At 39.4% G+C, this 18919-nt stretch overlaps 1 protein-coding gene across 1 annotated transcript in view; it reads right to left on the bottom strand.

Moving 5' to 3' along the window:
• Positions 1 to 18603, bottom strand: part of LOC133977933 (FERM domain-containing protein 5-like) — a 74884-nt gene extending 56281 nt beyond the window's left edge. The window contains exon 1 of the mRNA XM_062416236.1: positions 18502 to 18603. Coding sequence (XP_062272220.1) covers positions 18502 to 18603 — 102 coding nt within the window. The remainder of the gene's footprint in view (positions 1 to 18501) is intronic.
• Between the last annotated feature and the right edge of the window lie 316 nt (positions 18604 to 18919).

The raw sequence follows: 18919 nt of genomic DNA, 5'->3' as shown, positions 1-18919 counted from the left end.
GTCAACAGTTAGCAAAGCATAATATACAGCATTAAGTGAAGTTTAACTGCTGCTATGAATTCAGAAGCCTTTTGGGGTTTATTTCACTTAATTCTTGACCTGAAGAGTCAAACTGCCCAGCTATAATTTTCTGGAGTAAAAATTTTCTTGCCTGGATCATGTTTTTCTCCCTCAGCAATATGTGTCTCCTCATCTACTTTGACAGCTATGCACTCATGCAAATGCAAGCCTTCACAGAACACATTAACTCAGTGGATATCAAGTTCACACAAGAGGATGTGAGGAATAACAGCTTGGCATTTTTGGACTGTGCCATACACAATGAAGAGGACAGGGGCCTCCACATTGGGGTATACAGGAAACACATCGACCAACCCTTATTCTTTGACTCTCACCACCCACTGGAGCAGAAGCTGGTAGTTATCAGAACCATGCACCACCAAGCTGATAATATACCATCAAATGCCCAGGTCCAAGTGAAGGAGCACAAACACCTGAAAGAGGCACTTAAAACTTGCAGATATTGCAACTAGACCTTTGTGAAAACAGCCACGAGATACGGGATGAAAAAGAACTCTGTGAGTGGTGAAGAAAAGAAGAATAAACACAACATCCGTTAGTGTTCATCTTCATTCCTTACATGCTTAGAGTATTATTGAGAAACTCAGGAGGATTTTCAACAAACATTGTATCCCTGTGTTGTTTTTTTCGCATCCAGCAACACACTAATGGCGCTTTTCCACTATACAGTTCTAGCACTACTCGGCTCGACTCGACTCGACTGTTTTTTTTGCTTTTCCACTAGGGATAGTACCTGGTACCTGGTACCTTTTTAGTACCTGCTCTGGTGAGGTTCCAAGCGAGCCGAGCCGATACTAAATGTGACGTCAACAGACTGCCGGCCACTGATTGGTCAGAGAGTCTTCACTGGGGGAGTCATGAGCTGTCCCACACAAGAATCAAACCCGGCATTTTTAAATATAGGAAACAGCGTTACAGCCATACGGCTCAATTTTCTTGCTTTGTGTGTGACAAAAAGCCACATACAGCAGCAAGTACACCATGTCCTCCATTGTTTATGTGTTTTGTGTTGCGTATAAAACAAAGTCACGGAAGTTTCGTGCAGCCGTGCTATGACAACCCTGCCCACGTTGAGTAGGTACTATTGTAATGGAAAAAGTTGTTCCTGGTACCAAACCGAGTCGAGTCGAGCCGAGTAGTGCTAGAACTGTATAGTGAAAAAGCGCCATAAAACAGAAACTCGTCTTCCCAAAAGACCACACACCCAAACACAAGAAAAACAATCTAGTGTATGCAGTGAGGAATGACAGACTTGTGTATAAGGGAAACTATACAACCATCAAGCAGTTTATCTACACCTGAAAGATAAGGGACACTATTTCAAGAACAACAATGTGCATATTTTGGATAGGGTTAATAGATGAATTGAAAGAGGAGTGAGGGAGGTTATCTATGTCAAGGTAGAGACATCGTCTCTCAACAGGGGAGTAGGTGTTCAACACTACTTTTCACACATCTACAATGCTGTCTTTTAATCTCTTCCCAGGAGACTAAACAACCATTTACATTTGGCCTCGTGAAAATTCCGACGACTATCGTTTACTGCACACCGACTCTAACAGCTGCAACAGCCAGGAGCACTAACAAACAAAGTGGTATCAATGAGTTTGATAACGACCTCAACAAAGTTAATACCTGGGACTCTCCACCAGTCACTTAGAACTGAAGAAGCCCCTTGGATGAAAAGCGAAATGTTTTCAAGTGTCTTAAACCAAGTCCAGCTGCATTCAACCAAGCTTGAATAACTATGACTTGGATCACAGAGAATCTTCACAGACATAGAAAAAGATGTATTATCACCTAAGAAGAAGAAGTGATGGTGTGGGAGGATATGCACTTTGATCATGCATGAATGATATCCACTACAAAAATAAATATTGTCTGAATGGGCTTTAAGTTAGCCTGCATACATAAATAAAAATCAAAGAGTGCAATGGCAAGCACACCAGGAGACACAAAACTGATGTGTTTGTTATTGTATAACTACTATATAAGTATTCCCTTAATTAATGAAAAGCCAATACTCTATCATAATCAGATGTTGGAGGTGGTGGCAGACGAACACCCACCAGGTATGGTGAATCAGATTCCAGTGCCAACCTGATCCTGTCAAGTATCTGCCTGTGACAAAGACTTGCATGCAGCACATTTAGGGTGACACCAACAGATACATTTGAATACAGATGACAGCCAGATTTTTGGGAAATAATTATATTTTCACCATAAAAGCTCCACCGAGTAAGTCCCTAAGAGGCTGTGAGGGCAGTAATATTATTTAAACTTCTCAGACTTGATGCATACAAACCATAAACCAAAGTTCTTGGTCCATAAACATCCAAAGTAGCCATTTTATTTTAACACAGAACAGTGTGTTATACAAAAAGTCAGCAGCTATATGTAGAGAATGCAGAATGCTGAATATCTGCCTGGGAGATCAATCCTTCTCGGTGAGTCATTCTCATACTGTCCATCTCTCTGAGAGCCAAGAAGAAAGGAGGAGAGAAGAAGAAAGAGCTCCTACAGGGCAGGCAGACCTCTGCTGCCTCTTCCTTCTTGTAGATTTTGAAAGTGCACACACTCAGCAAAAGAAAACAGTTCGCCCATGTGTATCCATACAGCAGCTCTCTGAGACGTCATGAGATTACAAAGTAGTCTGTTACCCAGTCTGCTCACTGCTTAGCATGCCAAAGAAAGGTTGAAGAAACTAAGCTCAGCAAACAGACAAAGAGAATATTAGAGGGATGATGAAAGGCGGATGAGAAAAACAGAGATATAGGGGAAGAGAGAGCAGACTATTTATGTATTTGTGCATGGATGAGTGCAAGAGGAAAAGTGAGAGGGCCACGAGGAAAAAAGCGAGAGCTCTTTGGCTGGCACTTGACTGAAGTGTGCACTGTTCTGCGTATGGAAGTGAGCCGATGATGATTACAGTTGCCCACTATCCAACAGTGGATGACTGAGAGTGAGTTAGGGTGCTTAATATTCCATGCACATACAGTAACTCCACTATAGCAAGAGTTTAAAAATAGACTGCAGAAGACTTGTGGACTGAGGAGCTGAGCTAAAAACAGTGGTGTGTACGAAAAGGGGGATCCAGACTGGTCTGGATGATGGGAAGGGGATGAGCGCTGTGGTAAAACAAGACGTCATCTGCTATGATTCACTATAATCCTGTGGGTTTTATGTGATGGATGGTACAAGTGTAAAAAACACTTTTGCACACTACTAGCTACAGTTATTCTTGCAACATAGATCCAAACAAAATGTAAATCCCTGACATATTCTGTTATTCCAGACAAATGTTAATTTCAAACCAGCTGAGGCCTGTAATTATGTGGATTACTTGGTTTCTACATGCTCCTATAACTTTTTGTCTTTCACAGCTATGATTGCAAAATCTAATTTATTTCTAATTCTCATTCAAGTTTTATCTTTCATAAATGAATTACAATCAGATGGGCATGGAGAGATTGTCTTATTTAAACTTTAATATTTCAACGTTTTGGAAAACTTGCTTATTCACTTTCTTGCTGAGAGTTCAGTGAGACGATAGATGGCACTCTCATGTCTACTGTATACTGTATATGTTGTACATTAAGCTGAAACAGGAGAAAACAGCTAAGCCTGACTCTGTACGAATATGACAAAATATGTCTGCCAGCACCTTTTAAAGCTCACTAATTGTATATGTTATAATATTATCTCTTGTTTGCCATGTCTTGACTGGAAGTAGTGACTCCCTTACGTTTTGTTATTATTGTGGCATGAGGTTACCAAACAATCAGCTGAGATTCCAGAAAGTCACTGCTCCTGGCCAAGAAATAGTCCACCACATAACCCCCCCATAAAATCACAACCTGACATTTTTGCACCGTAACAAATTAAAAATAATGTGGAGTGTCATAAGTGAGGAGACAAGAGACGGAGATGCGTCGAGTCAGCTTTACTTTCCACTTCATATATTTCAACACTACTACAACACAGTACAGCGAGTGAGGTGAAACTGCAACAACAACGTAAACACCGGAACTAGTAGTACCCCATCAACGTCTCCCTTAAAGCTACAGTCCCTTGGTGAATGTCCCTCTCAGTGTTTATGGTGAACGTCTCCTTCAGTGTTCATTGTGGGTCACCACACAGGCCCCTCCAGAATTCACCCATAATAACAGGGCCAGACCAAACAGGTACCCCAAATAGAACCGACATTAGCCGCACCGCTAGCAGCGGCCGGCGCTGCAGCAGCATTGTCACCACTGTCGTTGTGTGACATAATTTAGCAGTATCCAACTCGCGTCGGGTTCACCAATGTGGAGTGTGATAAATGAGGTAGCAAGAGACAGAGATGCGTCGAGTCAGCTTTATTCTCCACTTCATATATTTCAACAACACAGTGTGAGGTGAAACTGCAACAACAACGTAAACACCAAAACTAGCACCCCGTCAACGTCTCCCTTAAAGGTACAGTCCCTTGGTGAATGTTCCTCTCAGTGTTTATGGTGAATGTCTCCTTCAGTGTTCATTGTGGGTCACCACAATAACATATTAATTAGTGAGTTTTACGGGTGCTGGTAGGTGGATTTTGCTGGCACAAGGCATTACTACATGCTCTACAATGGCCTGCTGAATACAATAAACACATTTTGATCTTTGTTTGATGCCTATTAAAGAAAAAGTAACACTTGTTGTATTAAGCAGTCAGATTAGACACAGTTATGACTATGCTGAAAATTACTACACACACACTTTACACTTAACTTCATTTCACTGCACACCTGGCACAGTGCACACACACATACACATATATAGGAAGACAGACTGACACACACACACACACACACACACACACACACTGACACTCTTGGTGTGATTGACCAAAATGAAATATTCTGGAATTAAAGATCATATATTTGAGACTTTTCTCCTTTTTGGAAAGTATAAACAGTCAGTTTTGACCTATGAAACTACAGATGTAACAATAATGCTCATTCTAACTTATATATATATCTTACACATTTTTTTATTTTAATATATTTGCCTGTTCTGTTCCTCAGAAGCAATAAAATAGATAAATTGTGCCTATTTTAAACTAAAAATGTGTTCATTGTGGTCTAGGTAGATAAATAATCAAAATAAGTACAGGTCAGTGCTTGTTAATGAATTCAAACCCAGGTCAAATTTGACCCATAAACTCTAAGGGTGTAAGCCCTTTTCCAACACAATGGTAGGGTTACGTTTCTGTGCTGTTTTTGAAGATACATTATGGCATGATGAAAAAGTGCTATAACAGCATGCTTCTCAAAGAGGTCAGCTAGTGAGAACTTGTCATCAACACAAAGTGAACTTGAGGGGTAAGTAAGGCAACTTTCATTATGAACCCAATAAATCTACATTATAACAAGGACATAGGCACTCCTTTGTAACCAAGTAAACCTGTGAAAAATTGGTAGGCCTGGATGCAATTTACATGAGTGCAAACTGCAAGCCACTGCAAGTTCTGCTCATGTCCCAGCTGAACTCTTGAAGGTAAAACTTGATCCAGTCATGTGAAAGAGTGAAAGGCTCTGTTTCTATATTTCATACATTCACAATACTTGAGCTAAAGTTATGCTAACATGTCCTAGCAGATGAGTTTAAATCTGCTAAAATTCTATTTTATTTAATGGACAAACTGATTAATCCTTCTAAATCTACTACTCATGAGTTTCTGCTGCCAATAAAATATATATGTGCTCATATGGCTAGTTTAATTGCCTTTGCTTCTGTTTTTTTCTCCTGTGTGCACTCATTCTTCTCTCTCAGGCAGCTTGACTGATCAGGTTGTGTGCCTTTGCACTACTCAGAACCCAGAAGCCCCACCCTGCTGTAATGTGACAGTGTTTATATCAAACATAAATGGAAGAATAGTTGTTAGAAAAGTAACAAAAAGACAGACAGAGGTCCTTTCCTTTATAGTTAAATAAATAAAAATTTCGCACCAATACATTTGGCCCCTTGTCACTCTCACACCAAGTTACTGCTATGAGCTCCATGTCTACATTCTCACCTGTAAACTCCAGAAATCTAGAGGAAGTAATTCAGTGCCTAAAGCCTTGCACCCGTTCTCTTGTTTCAATCCCTAAGAAATTGTTCAAAACTCTTTTTCATTGCTTTATAAATGACAGTAAACATTATTAGTAGCTCCCTGCAGACTGGTATTTTCCCTGCTTCTCTCAAGCATGCTGTAATCTCACCTATGTTGAAGAAAAACAACCCCGATCAATTTGTAATTAATAATTACAGACCAATCTTCAATCTCCCTTTTCAAAATAAAATACTGGAAGAGGTTGTATACAAACCATGGGATGAATATATTTCAGTTCACTGTATGGTACATACCAGTCAATTCAGAGCAAATCATAATACTGATACAACTCTAATAAGAGTAATCAATGACCTTAAGATCAACACTGACAAATGATTTCCATTTTAGTATTGCTTGATCTCACTGCTGTCTTTGACACTGTTGATCATGACATTTTAAGGCTTTGCGATTCAGTCCGCTTAGTGGATCCTGTTCTTAACTGGTTTTCATTCAATATAAAGGACAGAAGCTTTTATATTTCAATCGGTAGTTTTAAATCCATAGAAACAAACAAGGGTCAGTCTCTGCTCTTTAATTTATAAATGCTCCTTGGTATCATCGTAAAGAAACAGTGGTCTTAATATCACCATGACAGCATTTATCATAAAAAAAAAGAAATCAAATCTAGAGCCTGTTGAATACTGGATTTGTGGGACTGATGCCTGATATGAGGAAGTAAAAAAAATTCTGATGGCAGTATACCAGCCTACATACAAATAATGAATGGTCTATAATGCACTTAATGGTTGGCTCCTCTGTTCATCTCTGACTGGCTCACTGATCATTACTGATCATCATTGAGGTTTGGTGTGTGTGTGTGTGTGTGTGTGTGTGTGTGTGTGTGTGTGTGTGTGTGTGAGAGAGAGAAAGAGAGAGAGAGAGAGAGAGAGATAGGGCATACATTTCTATTCGATAGTGTTGATGTTTTTGTGTTTGTTATTGCTGTGTGGGATGTCAGTTAATCAATGACTGAAATGTGCAACATAAATAAAATTGCCATGGCCATTACAGAATAAAAACACTAATACTTGGTGTTATTGTTTAGCTGTGGCTGCAGTACCAGGTTTTACTGCTTTCATCCCTAACTCTTAAACTAGCTCTCTGGATTCAGCTGGAAGCCCACAATACAGTGCAAACAGCCGCACATTCCCGAGAGAGGACAAACAAGACAACCACAACATAAACACACACACACACCACAGACCACAACATGTGGACTAGACTGGCCACACAGACAGAGGCATTCTACATAGTGAGCACATTGTATAAACTGCACAGACACAATCTTTAAGAGTCCATAAAAGACCACTTTCCAAAAAGCCACATTATTGCTGTATAGCACACCGCAACTGACCTATGGGTCAATGTTTTCTCTGCTCACATCACAAAAAACCTATTGCAAATCACAACATTGCAGAATTGTAACAAATATTTTACTAATCATAACAAATAGTGTGTTGTAAAAACTACAGCACTGCATTGGAAGGTTTTATAACATTAGTGCATTTGCATTTTGTCACTCTGCCGCAGAGTAATTAGCAGACAGTGTGTTACCCTTGTGAGAGTCCTGGAATCATTACAGTCATATTTATGGTGTAATGTGTAATGCCTCTTTTGCTTTTTTCCATTTCGTCTTGTCCAATGTAAGCCTTCCTTCACACATACATACACACACACACATACACACACACACACACACACACACACACACACACACACACACACACACACACACAGAGGATACTGTTGTCCGTAATGTGCCGAGCCAGCAGGCAGCACAATAGGACGTCAGCATCCGTGTGTAATTAAAGCCTTTTGCCTTCCCTTTACAGAACACCCAACTCATACCCCTGTGGACACATGACAGAAGAGATGAATTTACACAAAACATGCAAATGAACCATTTCTTGAACCCTGACACACAGAAATGCTGTACACAAAGCTCAGGCAAACACACAAGTAAAGATGAGAAATACACGCACCAATAAACAAGAACATCTCAGTGAAAACATCATTAGTATTGTGATTAAATATCAACCATTTGAGCCGAAGGAAATGGGTCATGAATAACCAATGAGGCCCATGTCTGAGAAAAAATCACAACACACAGATTTTCAAGTCCCGACATGAGTCTGCACAGAAACACTACTGTGTGTGAACTCATCCTCTTGAGTGATGTCGTCAACTGCACAGCAAGGCTCTGCCTTCCCAAATAAGCCTTGGCTCCCTCTTTCAAGTTTGACATAAAAGAAGAGGAGACAGAAGAGAGAAAGAGGAGCAGTGGAGAACACTCCGGTGAGAACAAGAAACCACTCTCATTTCGGTAAAGTCTTAAAGATTTCCCTGCTGTGAAGCCTGTGCTCGGGTGGGAGGGATTTCTCTACCCGTCTAATATCAACCAATGTTGAGAGGCTAATACACATTCATTCTCCTAATCTTAAGAGCTTCACAGCCGCTCTTTCAAGACATGCTGAACCTTACTGCAACTGGGCTGTTGTGGTTGAAATAGTGACTGAATGTACAAACTGAGAGATTTGTGAAAAGATGAATCAAATCAAAAGAGTGTTTTAGGAAATAACTAGAAGATCCCTTTCCAGAGTTTTTCTTTAGAGCCTCTTCAGTCCATTAGTAGTCATACAATCCCAGAAGTGTAACTGCTCCCATACATGCAGTCGGGTGATTTACTTTAGCTGGCTACAGTCTGGCTGCTACTCAGTTCACTACATGAAACCATAATCTCCTTGATTCCTTCCAAATATGACAGGAAAATTACTTAATTATGCTTCAGCTACAGAATTCAAACCAGCCAAATGGGGACTTACATTCAGACTACAGGGCACAAATCTACAACACTGATTGTAACCATTTTAATTAAACTGATGAAGCTCAGCTTGATGGTGTGTGCCCTTGACCTACTCTTCTGCAATCACATCTTCATTTCCTTATGAGTTTGTTTGGACTAAAGCACCCCAGTATTTCAGCAGGTGGCAGACAGATTCGCCTTCAGTTCTTCTTTACAGTGAACAGTTTTCTATGCTCGTTTCTCCCATTTTATCACTAAAAGCATCAAACGCAACTGCAAAGACATGTTGCCTCCCTGAGAGATGTAATTCATCACTGTGAAAAAGAGGCAGAGAATGAATATATTGTGCATTACCTTTTGGCTTCCATTCGTCTCCTTACTTTGGTGTGAGAGAAAAATAAGGTTGGTCTGGTTAAAGCAATGCTAAAAGGAATTGAGAGATGGGCAACTGGGCTGACTGTACAATATGTTTGTATGTAAAAGTGACTACTGTCAACTACTACTACTAGTGCAAATGACATGACAAATTACAATACATTTACTTAGTTGCATACTTACAACCCTTTGATTGTATAACCATGGCTAGACTGCATATAACCTTCCATGAAATGTCTCACTGCTGTGTCATGTATAGTATGTCTTTGCTGTGTCGTCTACCGGTGTCAGGTTCAGTCAGGGCAAGCTCATTAATCTACTCAGCTGCAGTGCTACTGGCTGAGAGAGGAGAGGGACAAAGACAGAGAGAAGGGGAAAAATGAAAGTGAAAAGGAACAAAGGGAGGATTCTCTGGAATTCAGGGGTCAGCCAGGAGAAAAAAAGACAAAAATAAAATTTAAAAAAGGGATATCAATGAAAGAGATAGAGAGATGAAGAGTGAGAAGTAATAAGAGAAATGAAAAGACAGTAGCAGAAAGAAGAATAAGCTTCACTATAATCTCTGGCTACTTTGGATGCTGTTGTATAGCAAATCCAGTGACATTTAAGTGAACACATAGGGTATCCTCATCATACACCTTGAGAAACATGTGCATCAGAGATAACCAGCATTTAATATTAACTCTTGCCAAAAATACACTCTGTAAAGCCAACAGTTCCACAACTTAATACAATACAAACCGCCTTCAACATCACTATTTCTGATCCTTTGACACAACACAGAGGCACTCCAATGTTAAATACATCCCATTCACATCTGTAAATACCATGCAGATTAAGATAAATTAAGATTTTTAAGAATCTACAGTAAAAAAGATGCAATTCATATTAGAACATATTCTATTCAGAAAAGGATTTAATGTTTTTCTGCCAAAGACTTGAAAAGTGTGTTTTGACTGTTTTTGGGAAGTGACTGGTGTAGACATATAATATTAATGATGTCATATTAATGCATGGCCTAAGGTCTTAGAGAAATGTATAGTCCATCGAATATGTATCTTTTGAGTATGTGTTTCATACTGAAAAGATTCATATTCGATGGATATTCGATTGATACATATGATATATGATATACAATATATGAATATTTTATGGAAATGACATTATTTTAAAATTAAAGCCTTTAAGTTGGCTGTTGATACAGATTCAGAATCCACAGTATGGCAAGCTGGGGTCTGTCAATAGTCAAGTCTACTGATTATACTAAGAATAATACATCAATAAGCGCTACACTATCTTAAAAGTAATTGGAATCGGGATCAACTGAAATAATCCTCACTCATTGCTTACCATGAAATAATCAAAGTAATGTAATGTATTGGCTTCTATGAACTAAGACAACCGAATTTGGATCTGGATATTTCATCAGATGTGAGATAAAATACTTTTAACAACCCATCTGTACAACACTACACCTACTACAGTGGTGTATCTGCATACTATAGTCCTCAGTTGGTGGTGTGAGCAATCATGGCCAACGGCCTGATGTCTTATCTGAAAGCACACCAAAGCCTTGAAAGCTTATCTCACCATTTCTCACATCATGGATTAACATGTCTCGTGCAGATTTTAGCAGGGTGGCACATAGCTGGCAGCGAAGCTCTGTCTAAAGCACATCCTACTTTTATTCTATATTAAGCCTTTACTGGTTAGAAATAAATCTACTTAGGGGACCAGCACTCCCAGTCTGTGGATTATTATGGGTAAAAAGATCTCCCAGAATTCTGTGCTTGTGAGCCTGAATGTATGGATGTCAGGTGAAAATTATATCCAATGGGTCCATACTGAATACTCTATATGCAGAACCTTTATTGAGAAAGGCTGACTGAGCATGTATGCTCTGCCTTTAGTACCACTGTTCAAACAATTCAGGGTGCTACAATATGTTTCGCACCTTTGACTGTGTGCTGTGAGAAAACTACTATCAACAGTCTGGCTAATTATGTCATGGTTAGGATGTCTAAAAATACACGTACAGCACCTTTTTTTTCTTCTTTTAAATAGTTTCCATTTAGCTCCTTTAGCTTACACCTGGGAGCTTCCCAATCCAAGCAGAATTCTGTTATCAAGCCACTGATTAAAGATTTTGACAGCAGTTGCTGAATGAAGTGAGAGCATTCATGCATATCTCAGCTGATCCAAGATTCAAACATGTGTACAGAATGCATAGACGAATCGCAGGCTTGTTGGTAGTGTATTAACTGCATAAGGTCTCATTTTGGCTGCCACTATCTATTGATTATTTGCTTGACTTATCACACACTGAATCAATAAAATGCCATGAATATTGCCAAGAGGCCAACTTGATGCCAATGTGATCTGACCATCAGTTACAAAACCCAAAAATCATACAAAGATAAAAAAGAGACCACATATTCATTTGAGAAGCTGTAGCCAACATTTATTGGTATTTAACTTGATGAATTAATTAAATTATTTTTTAATGAACACAATTATCATCCATTTTTTAATCATGACACAACATAAACCATTAATAATGAGTCACAGGCAGGGATAGAATCATCATGTCCTATAAAAACCACTTCATTAGCCAAAAGTGAGGAAGTGCATTGTAATACGTGATGGATGAATCGAGGACTATTTATGTACTTGCCAGCCTCAGTACAGAACAATAAATCTACCTTTTAACACTTTTTTGTGTTAATCTAAATGTTCCAGCAATTCCTGGGGGTTGCTTTGAGCACATTTCCGTGACTAAAGCTATGGCCTTATTGAGGGGTGAGATGTTGCAAAATTTAGTCATTATCATTATTTCAGTGAGGAGGTGAAGGCAAAGCAGGCAGAAGAACAGGCTCTTGCATGTATGCAAACAATATGTAACAACTGCTATTCCAGTTTTAGCAGTGCACAAGAAGGAAACAATATGAGTGCAGAGAGACCACTTAGGAGACAAGAGCAACCTATTTCAATAATGCATTCACAATGCAAAACAAGAGGGGCCCCTTCCAAGTTCTGCATTTGGCTTCAGAAGAACAGCCCTAATTTCATTAGCGGGCTATACGGGATCTGAGCCGGTGCCAGGTGACTGAACCACTCACTCACAGTGATGAGGTATGTCTCTGTGGATCGATGCTATTCTGTCATTCATCTTGCTTTCAGTCTCTGATATATATATCTTTCGGTTCATGGAAGGAATATTAATTTAGAGCAAATGGCCCACAGCATTTGGCTCTAAAAAATAACTCCCTGACTGTTGGGTCTGGTTGTTTTTCAAATGATGAGCTTACACAGTATGTTATGTTGAGATATGAGTGCTATTAATCTTTTTTTTAAACTCTCAGGCTATGAATGGATGTGGATTTGAGTCACATGCAGCAGCTTGTATGTTCCTTTAATGAACTCATTAAATGTATTGTTTAGTAGGATTATGTTAATTTATACATTTAATTTATTTCATTTTATTTTTCATTTCAATTGTGGAACAGTGTAGTATTTACTTACTCCTCTGTGTTATCTAATGAGATATTGCTGATTAACAAGACAATAGCTGTTTAACCACAGTCTACAACTACACAATTCAAAGCTGTCCAGGGTACAACTGCCATCTAAATAAGCTCTGTATATACTCAGCTCTTTATTTCAGCGACATTCATTTGAAAGTAAGAAATATGCACTAGAAACACACAGTAAATAGTTTCCAGAACAAAAATAATACAACAGATATTAACTTGAGTATTTATTTTGAGATCAGGGAGCAAATATGGAGTAAACCTTTTTTTTCTCCTGACTCATCTCATTGACATGGAGAAGCCTGTGGCCTCTCTCCCCAATACTGACTGCTCGTTCGTCACCTGCCTATTAATGACTCCCCATTTGGTCACTGGTGACTAAGTGTATACATCAGCAGTGTTTTCCCCTCTGTTTTTGCCAGATCATCTATGTTGCAAAGGTGTGGTTCCTGCCTGCATGTTGTTCATTCTACATGTCCACTGATTCTCATGTTGTTTATTCAACTGATTGTTCCTGCTTTCCAGTTTTAAAAATGTTAATACATGTAGAGTGATTGAGATAGCATGAGAGCGGTGACTGACGACTTGAGGGCCATCATCACCACAGGACAGTAGTTCACCTGCTGGCTCTCTACTTGTTTCCCCTTCAATTAACCCTTTGTTTGAGTTTTCTCCTACAAGTTTGTAAAGGGGGTGGGGGGATTGGTGTTTAATCTGTGTAGGTGCATGAACACACACACACACACACACACACACACACACACACACACACACACACACACACACACACACACACACACAGATCCAATAACCTCTGACCTCAAGGCATAAAAATGCCAGAAGAAAACACTCTACAGAACTGAAAACCCAGCATTTGCCCTTTCTACCTGCCATGTGAGGAAAATGGACAGTTGGAGTTAATTTTATTTTTTCTTCTCAGATACAGACTGCACAGCTGTGGAGTTCCCTGCACCCCACTGATGAACTGATGAACTCACTCACTCATTCACAGAGTATGGGAAATTCAAACTCAAAATGTGTTCATTATAAGTCACAGATATTATTGAATTTGATTTTTTTAAATATACTATAATATCAAGTAATATTATACTAATATATACTAGTGTAGGTGTATTATTTAGCTATGGTCCAGGATAACGTTTTCTTAATAGATGTAATTACAGATTAGAAAATGAAGGTTTATTGTCTTTATTCTATATTTTGTATGGCTAACCAATATTACAAAACGTGTTTTTTTCTACTGGTTCATGATGTGTTGATGGCATTGATGACAGATATGAGTGAGTATTCAGTTGCAAGTGCATATTCAGGTATTCGTTAGGAATAAAATTATCTTCCTTTTATTTGAAAACCAGTGTTCTCTTCACACAAAGGAGTTAATTAGTAACCCAATGAATTTCCCAGAAAGAGTGCTAAGGATTCTTTTTTTTCTGCTTGTATGCTAACCTATGCTGCAGTGTCTTCTGTTTTTTCTTTAAGCCTTGACAGCTGTTATGGCCGTGTTGCATTTCGGACACTGTCTTTTTCATTTGTTCCTGCCCAATTATGTAGTATAATGTAATGTAATCTCTTATTTTTATCACATAGTTAAACTTTTTAATGACTTTTTCAAGGACCCCTTTTAGAAGTTAGAGCCCAGCTTCAGAATGTATCAAGACTGAAAAGACACAACCCTACAGCATGTTTATGATGTGGCCTCAGCTAGTTTGAGCCCTTCTCCAGTCAAATTGGTCAAATGGAAGGCTGAACTGTGAATTGTCTACTAATTACCTTATAGGTAACTACAACAGGAGCTCCCTTCAAGTGGGAATACAGCTTAAACCTTTCCATCAAAAAATACAGTGTATGTACTTGGGTCCAGTAATCTGTACCAGCTACCAAAACAGTTAACTGATCTAGCCAGTCATAAACCCTGCAGACAATTCTGCACTCTGATTCGTTTAGTACAGTGATATGGGGGAAAAGAGGTCATCAACCAACTCAAATGTTCAGTTGGAAGATTCAAACTCTACAGGTAGCTCTACATTTATTGCCAGGTCATGTTCAGTGGGCAGCAAGAGGTAGCACTCTCTCTCTCACTGTATGGCTGGTATCTTCAAAATCCTGGCTTACAAATCTGCTTTGAGGATTGGCTGACATCACCACCCACATCAAATGGCTGAACAGTTTTGATCCTGCCTCTCCTAAGCCTATTTTACTTCCCAAGTGCTGTAGCACCTTTTTTTTTTTTTCTTAGAGCAGCCCACCATCTGCAAAGCACAGCACAGTCTAGATCACCTGCTAGCCCTCTGCTTGTTTTCCCCAACAATTAACTCTCTGTCCTAGTCTCTGCCAACGGGAACAGTGCTGTGTATCCGTCCTGGACTCAGGCTGTAAGAGATTGTAATGACTGTAGTGACAGTGAATATCCTGAGGGCTTAAATGGTGTAGAACAAAACGGAAAAATAAATGAATGTGTGTCTCCCATGCTTCAGGGTCATGATGTAATCAGCAAAAATGTCATCAGTATGGGAGAGAGACAAGCATAAAGCATGCGTAAGGTGAATGGGTAGTGGTAGTAGAATCTAAATTGGCTGGCCAATCCAAACTGACGGGCACAGGGTGAAAATTGCTCAGGGTGTACACTGGTTTAAAAAATAATACTTGTTTGTATTATCTTTTACTGGCTGCCCCACAAACAGTGATCCTCCCTATGACTTTCCATGCTTTATTTCCATTTATGAAGGTCATATCTACCGTTATCCCCACATGATGGAATTTCAGTGTAACAGCAGCAGTTCGAGGTGTAGGCTAATTGAGCTAAATGGAGAGTGTGACCATTGTTGAGCCCCATGAGGGGCCTTTCTGGGCCACATCTCTAAGGTGTGCTGAAAAGGACAGCAGCCATCCGCTCTCATTTTCACTGTTCCAACAATGTTGTCATACTCCATAGGGGTCACTGTAATGTCCTTTAAGCAGATGATAAACAATGTATTAAGTGATTATTAAGCTTTATTTTAGCTTCAGAGATGCTTTATGTAAAGCATAATTAACACAGCTCCCTAAATGTGTTCACACATAAATAAATGTTGATGTTGTTGTTGTTGTAAACAATAGACGATTGATTAAGCCGATGATCCTATTCGTGTTTCCATTTAGACCATTTGTGCTTCATCAAGAGCCCCATAGTGTGAAATAATGGCATGTTTCATTATTTCCCATGGTGGAAAGAATGAAATATGCCAATAAAGAGCTAATCCTTCTCAATAGATTCTCCACTAGAAAATTAAGCATTCAATCCCTGCTGTGTGCTTTGAGTTGCTAAAATGGTGGGATCAGCATATCTTAACAGCCAAACACTTTGATTCAGGACTGGGTGAAGGAGCGGCTCATAAGTCAAGGTAGAGGTGCTGGCTGTTCTTTGAAAAACACAACTCATCAGAAAACACTAAAATAACCATATCTTCTCCAGATCAGTGAGAAGGTTAGAACAAAAAAAAATACTTTGATGAGAGATACTGCAACACTAAAAAGTAAAGATGGGAAGTTAAAGATTTTTTTGTCTAAAAGGTTCCACAAACTTCAAAGCATTTATTTTTCTCTTGAGATGTAAAGTGGTTCAAAGCTAACAGGAAGGCTTAAAAGTCACTACCACAATTATATGACAGCGTGACCCAACAGGTCACATTAAAAACAAAATCTAATGTAGAAAATCTGACGGAAAAACAATCATGTCTCTCACACATTTTGGTCGATATGTATTATTTGGTTACAGACAGGATGAGGGCAAGCAGGGAAAAGACCTACGGCTGATGTAAAAACTCCCATTTCATCTGTCCTTAGAGCACTGCCACTTTAAGTTGTTGGAAGTTGAAAGGCTTGTTTTGCCTTTGCCGTCAGATCCTAGAAATGAGCAGGTGGTGATCGTCTTTGTGTGCTGTCATCAGTAATTCAGCAGCAACGAAATCCCTTCAAGTACTGTGCATCAAGAGCAGCTCCAGCAACTCAAACGAACAGGTCGGATGATGCACACATCAGACTTCTCAATGATGCAGCTACACAAAAGACATTACAGGGATGTTCACTCACATACACTTGATTTACAAAGGAGGTAATACACATTAATCACTCACTCTTACTCCACTGCTCTCTCGCTTAGGAACACACAGTCTGTTTACTGACTGTAGTCATGTCTCTCCTTCATTCATGTCAATATAACTATTGATTTTTGAGACAACTCAAGGAGTAAGAGAAAGGTTTCAAACAAGTCAACAAGGGACTGAGTGAGTTAGTGAGTGACTGTGCAGAATTAATTGGTATTAGCAGAACGCATGGCAGCCTTTGGATAAACCCATTGAAAGGAATGAAGGACATTTATCAAAACCAAGTAACCAGAAATTTTAAAAAAACAAACACATTTACAAGGCAAATTCTACCTCACGCCATCTGACACAACAGTTCCACATCCTCAATAATGACTGTAGAGTACAATCAATGCTTTTTTTCACACTGTGAGTGCAACAAATAAAAATCAATGATTGGCTGATATTATAGCTGAAACAACCACAAGACACAGTGTGAAAAGGGAAGTAAGACTTAGTTGAGACCACAGCATTGGATCAAATAACCTAAATTACTTGAAAGCTACTTTGTTTAAAAGCTAAACACTTACAACATTCAGCTTTACTAAATTCTGGATTCTGAAGTACATATTAAAAAACAATGTTTTCTCACACAGCACTACTTTGTCTTTGGTAATGCAACAGAGATACGCTGCTGCAATAAATGACAAAAATATTGTCTTATGTATGTGCTCTATGTGCATATTCTGTCTTGCAGCAGGTAGGTTCCATCTTCACAAATATTACCTATGTAATGAGTATATGTCATTTAGGTTATCTTATGATATCACACTGATACACCTTGGTCAAACTAAGGGTCAGTTTGAAGGGCAAATAACCATGACACCTGCTTTGTTAATATAAATTATTGGGAGAATGCAGCCTTCTCTTAACAAGATTGAAACTCTTGTGATTATAGACAACAACCTATAGTGATTCTGCCTGTCTCATGAAGCCAGAACATCCCAAAATCGTCATTGAGCTGCACAGACATAATTCAAAATCAGATTATCAAGATTAGTTTAATAATGCATTCATATCACTGCATGCATGGAGCTGCTGAAATAGCAATTGATAGAGATTTTTATTTTGCTTTTTTAAATATCACCCATTGGTAATGCATGCACACAATGCCAATTGACTATCTTGATTCTGCTGCGCAATCCATGCACCACATGCAGTCATGATAGGATATCCACACAGGTAACGTCTCTGACGAAAGCAGCATCTGCAGCCCCTAGATAACAGCCTTTTGATCATAATCTCACAACAACATCTTAATATACTGAGATGGAGTTTAGGTAGATGACAATTCCTTTAATCTGTTTTTTTAATGTTACAGCTACCAGCAGCAGATTAGGGGAGACATGTTCAGGGTGCCACTGTCATTTTACCTGATCACCAAACCATTACGTGTCAGTGGCAATCACGAGGTGATTTCTGAACCAGGAAATGTAAGTCCCCACTGACCTGAATCGTGCAGGTGTACTCCGAATCGTCTAGCAGTCTCACGGTGCAGTTGCATTCCCTGTCCAGACTCCTGATGCTGCTGCTCATCAGTCGGCTCAGCATCTTCTCGGTCGTCTACGTGCGGGACCAGGGAGACGGGGACACACACAGCACATACATATAAGTTTATCTTCTGTCACGTTAACGACGTCCGTGTTCTTTGGTCCAACACCTGGTCAGCGGCAGCGAGTGTGTGGAGCTGCGGCGGTGGTGCATCGTTTTGTCAGTGTGTGAGAGCTGACTGGCCGAGACACGCTGCGTTTCTTCAGTCAGTGAGGAATGGAAATAGTGCTGCTGCTGCTGCTGCTGCTGCTGCTGCTGCTACTCTCTCTGGTCCGGTTAAACTGTCACCTCTCACCACACCTTCTCCCCCAGTCTC

The sequence above is a fragment of the Scomber scombrus genome, chromosome 1 (assembly GCF_963691925.1).
Source record: "Scomber scombrus chromosome 1, fScoSco1.1, whole genome shotgun sequence".
Taxonomy (NCBI): Eukaryota; Metazoa; Chordata; class Actinopteri; order Scombriformes; family Scombridae; genus Scomber; species Scomber scombrus.
The sequence above is the reverse complement of the archived record's forward strand: the minus strand, read 5'-3'. Positions and strand labels throughout refer to the sequence as shown.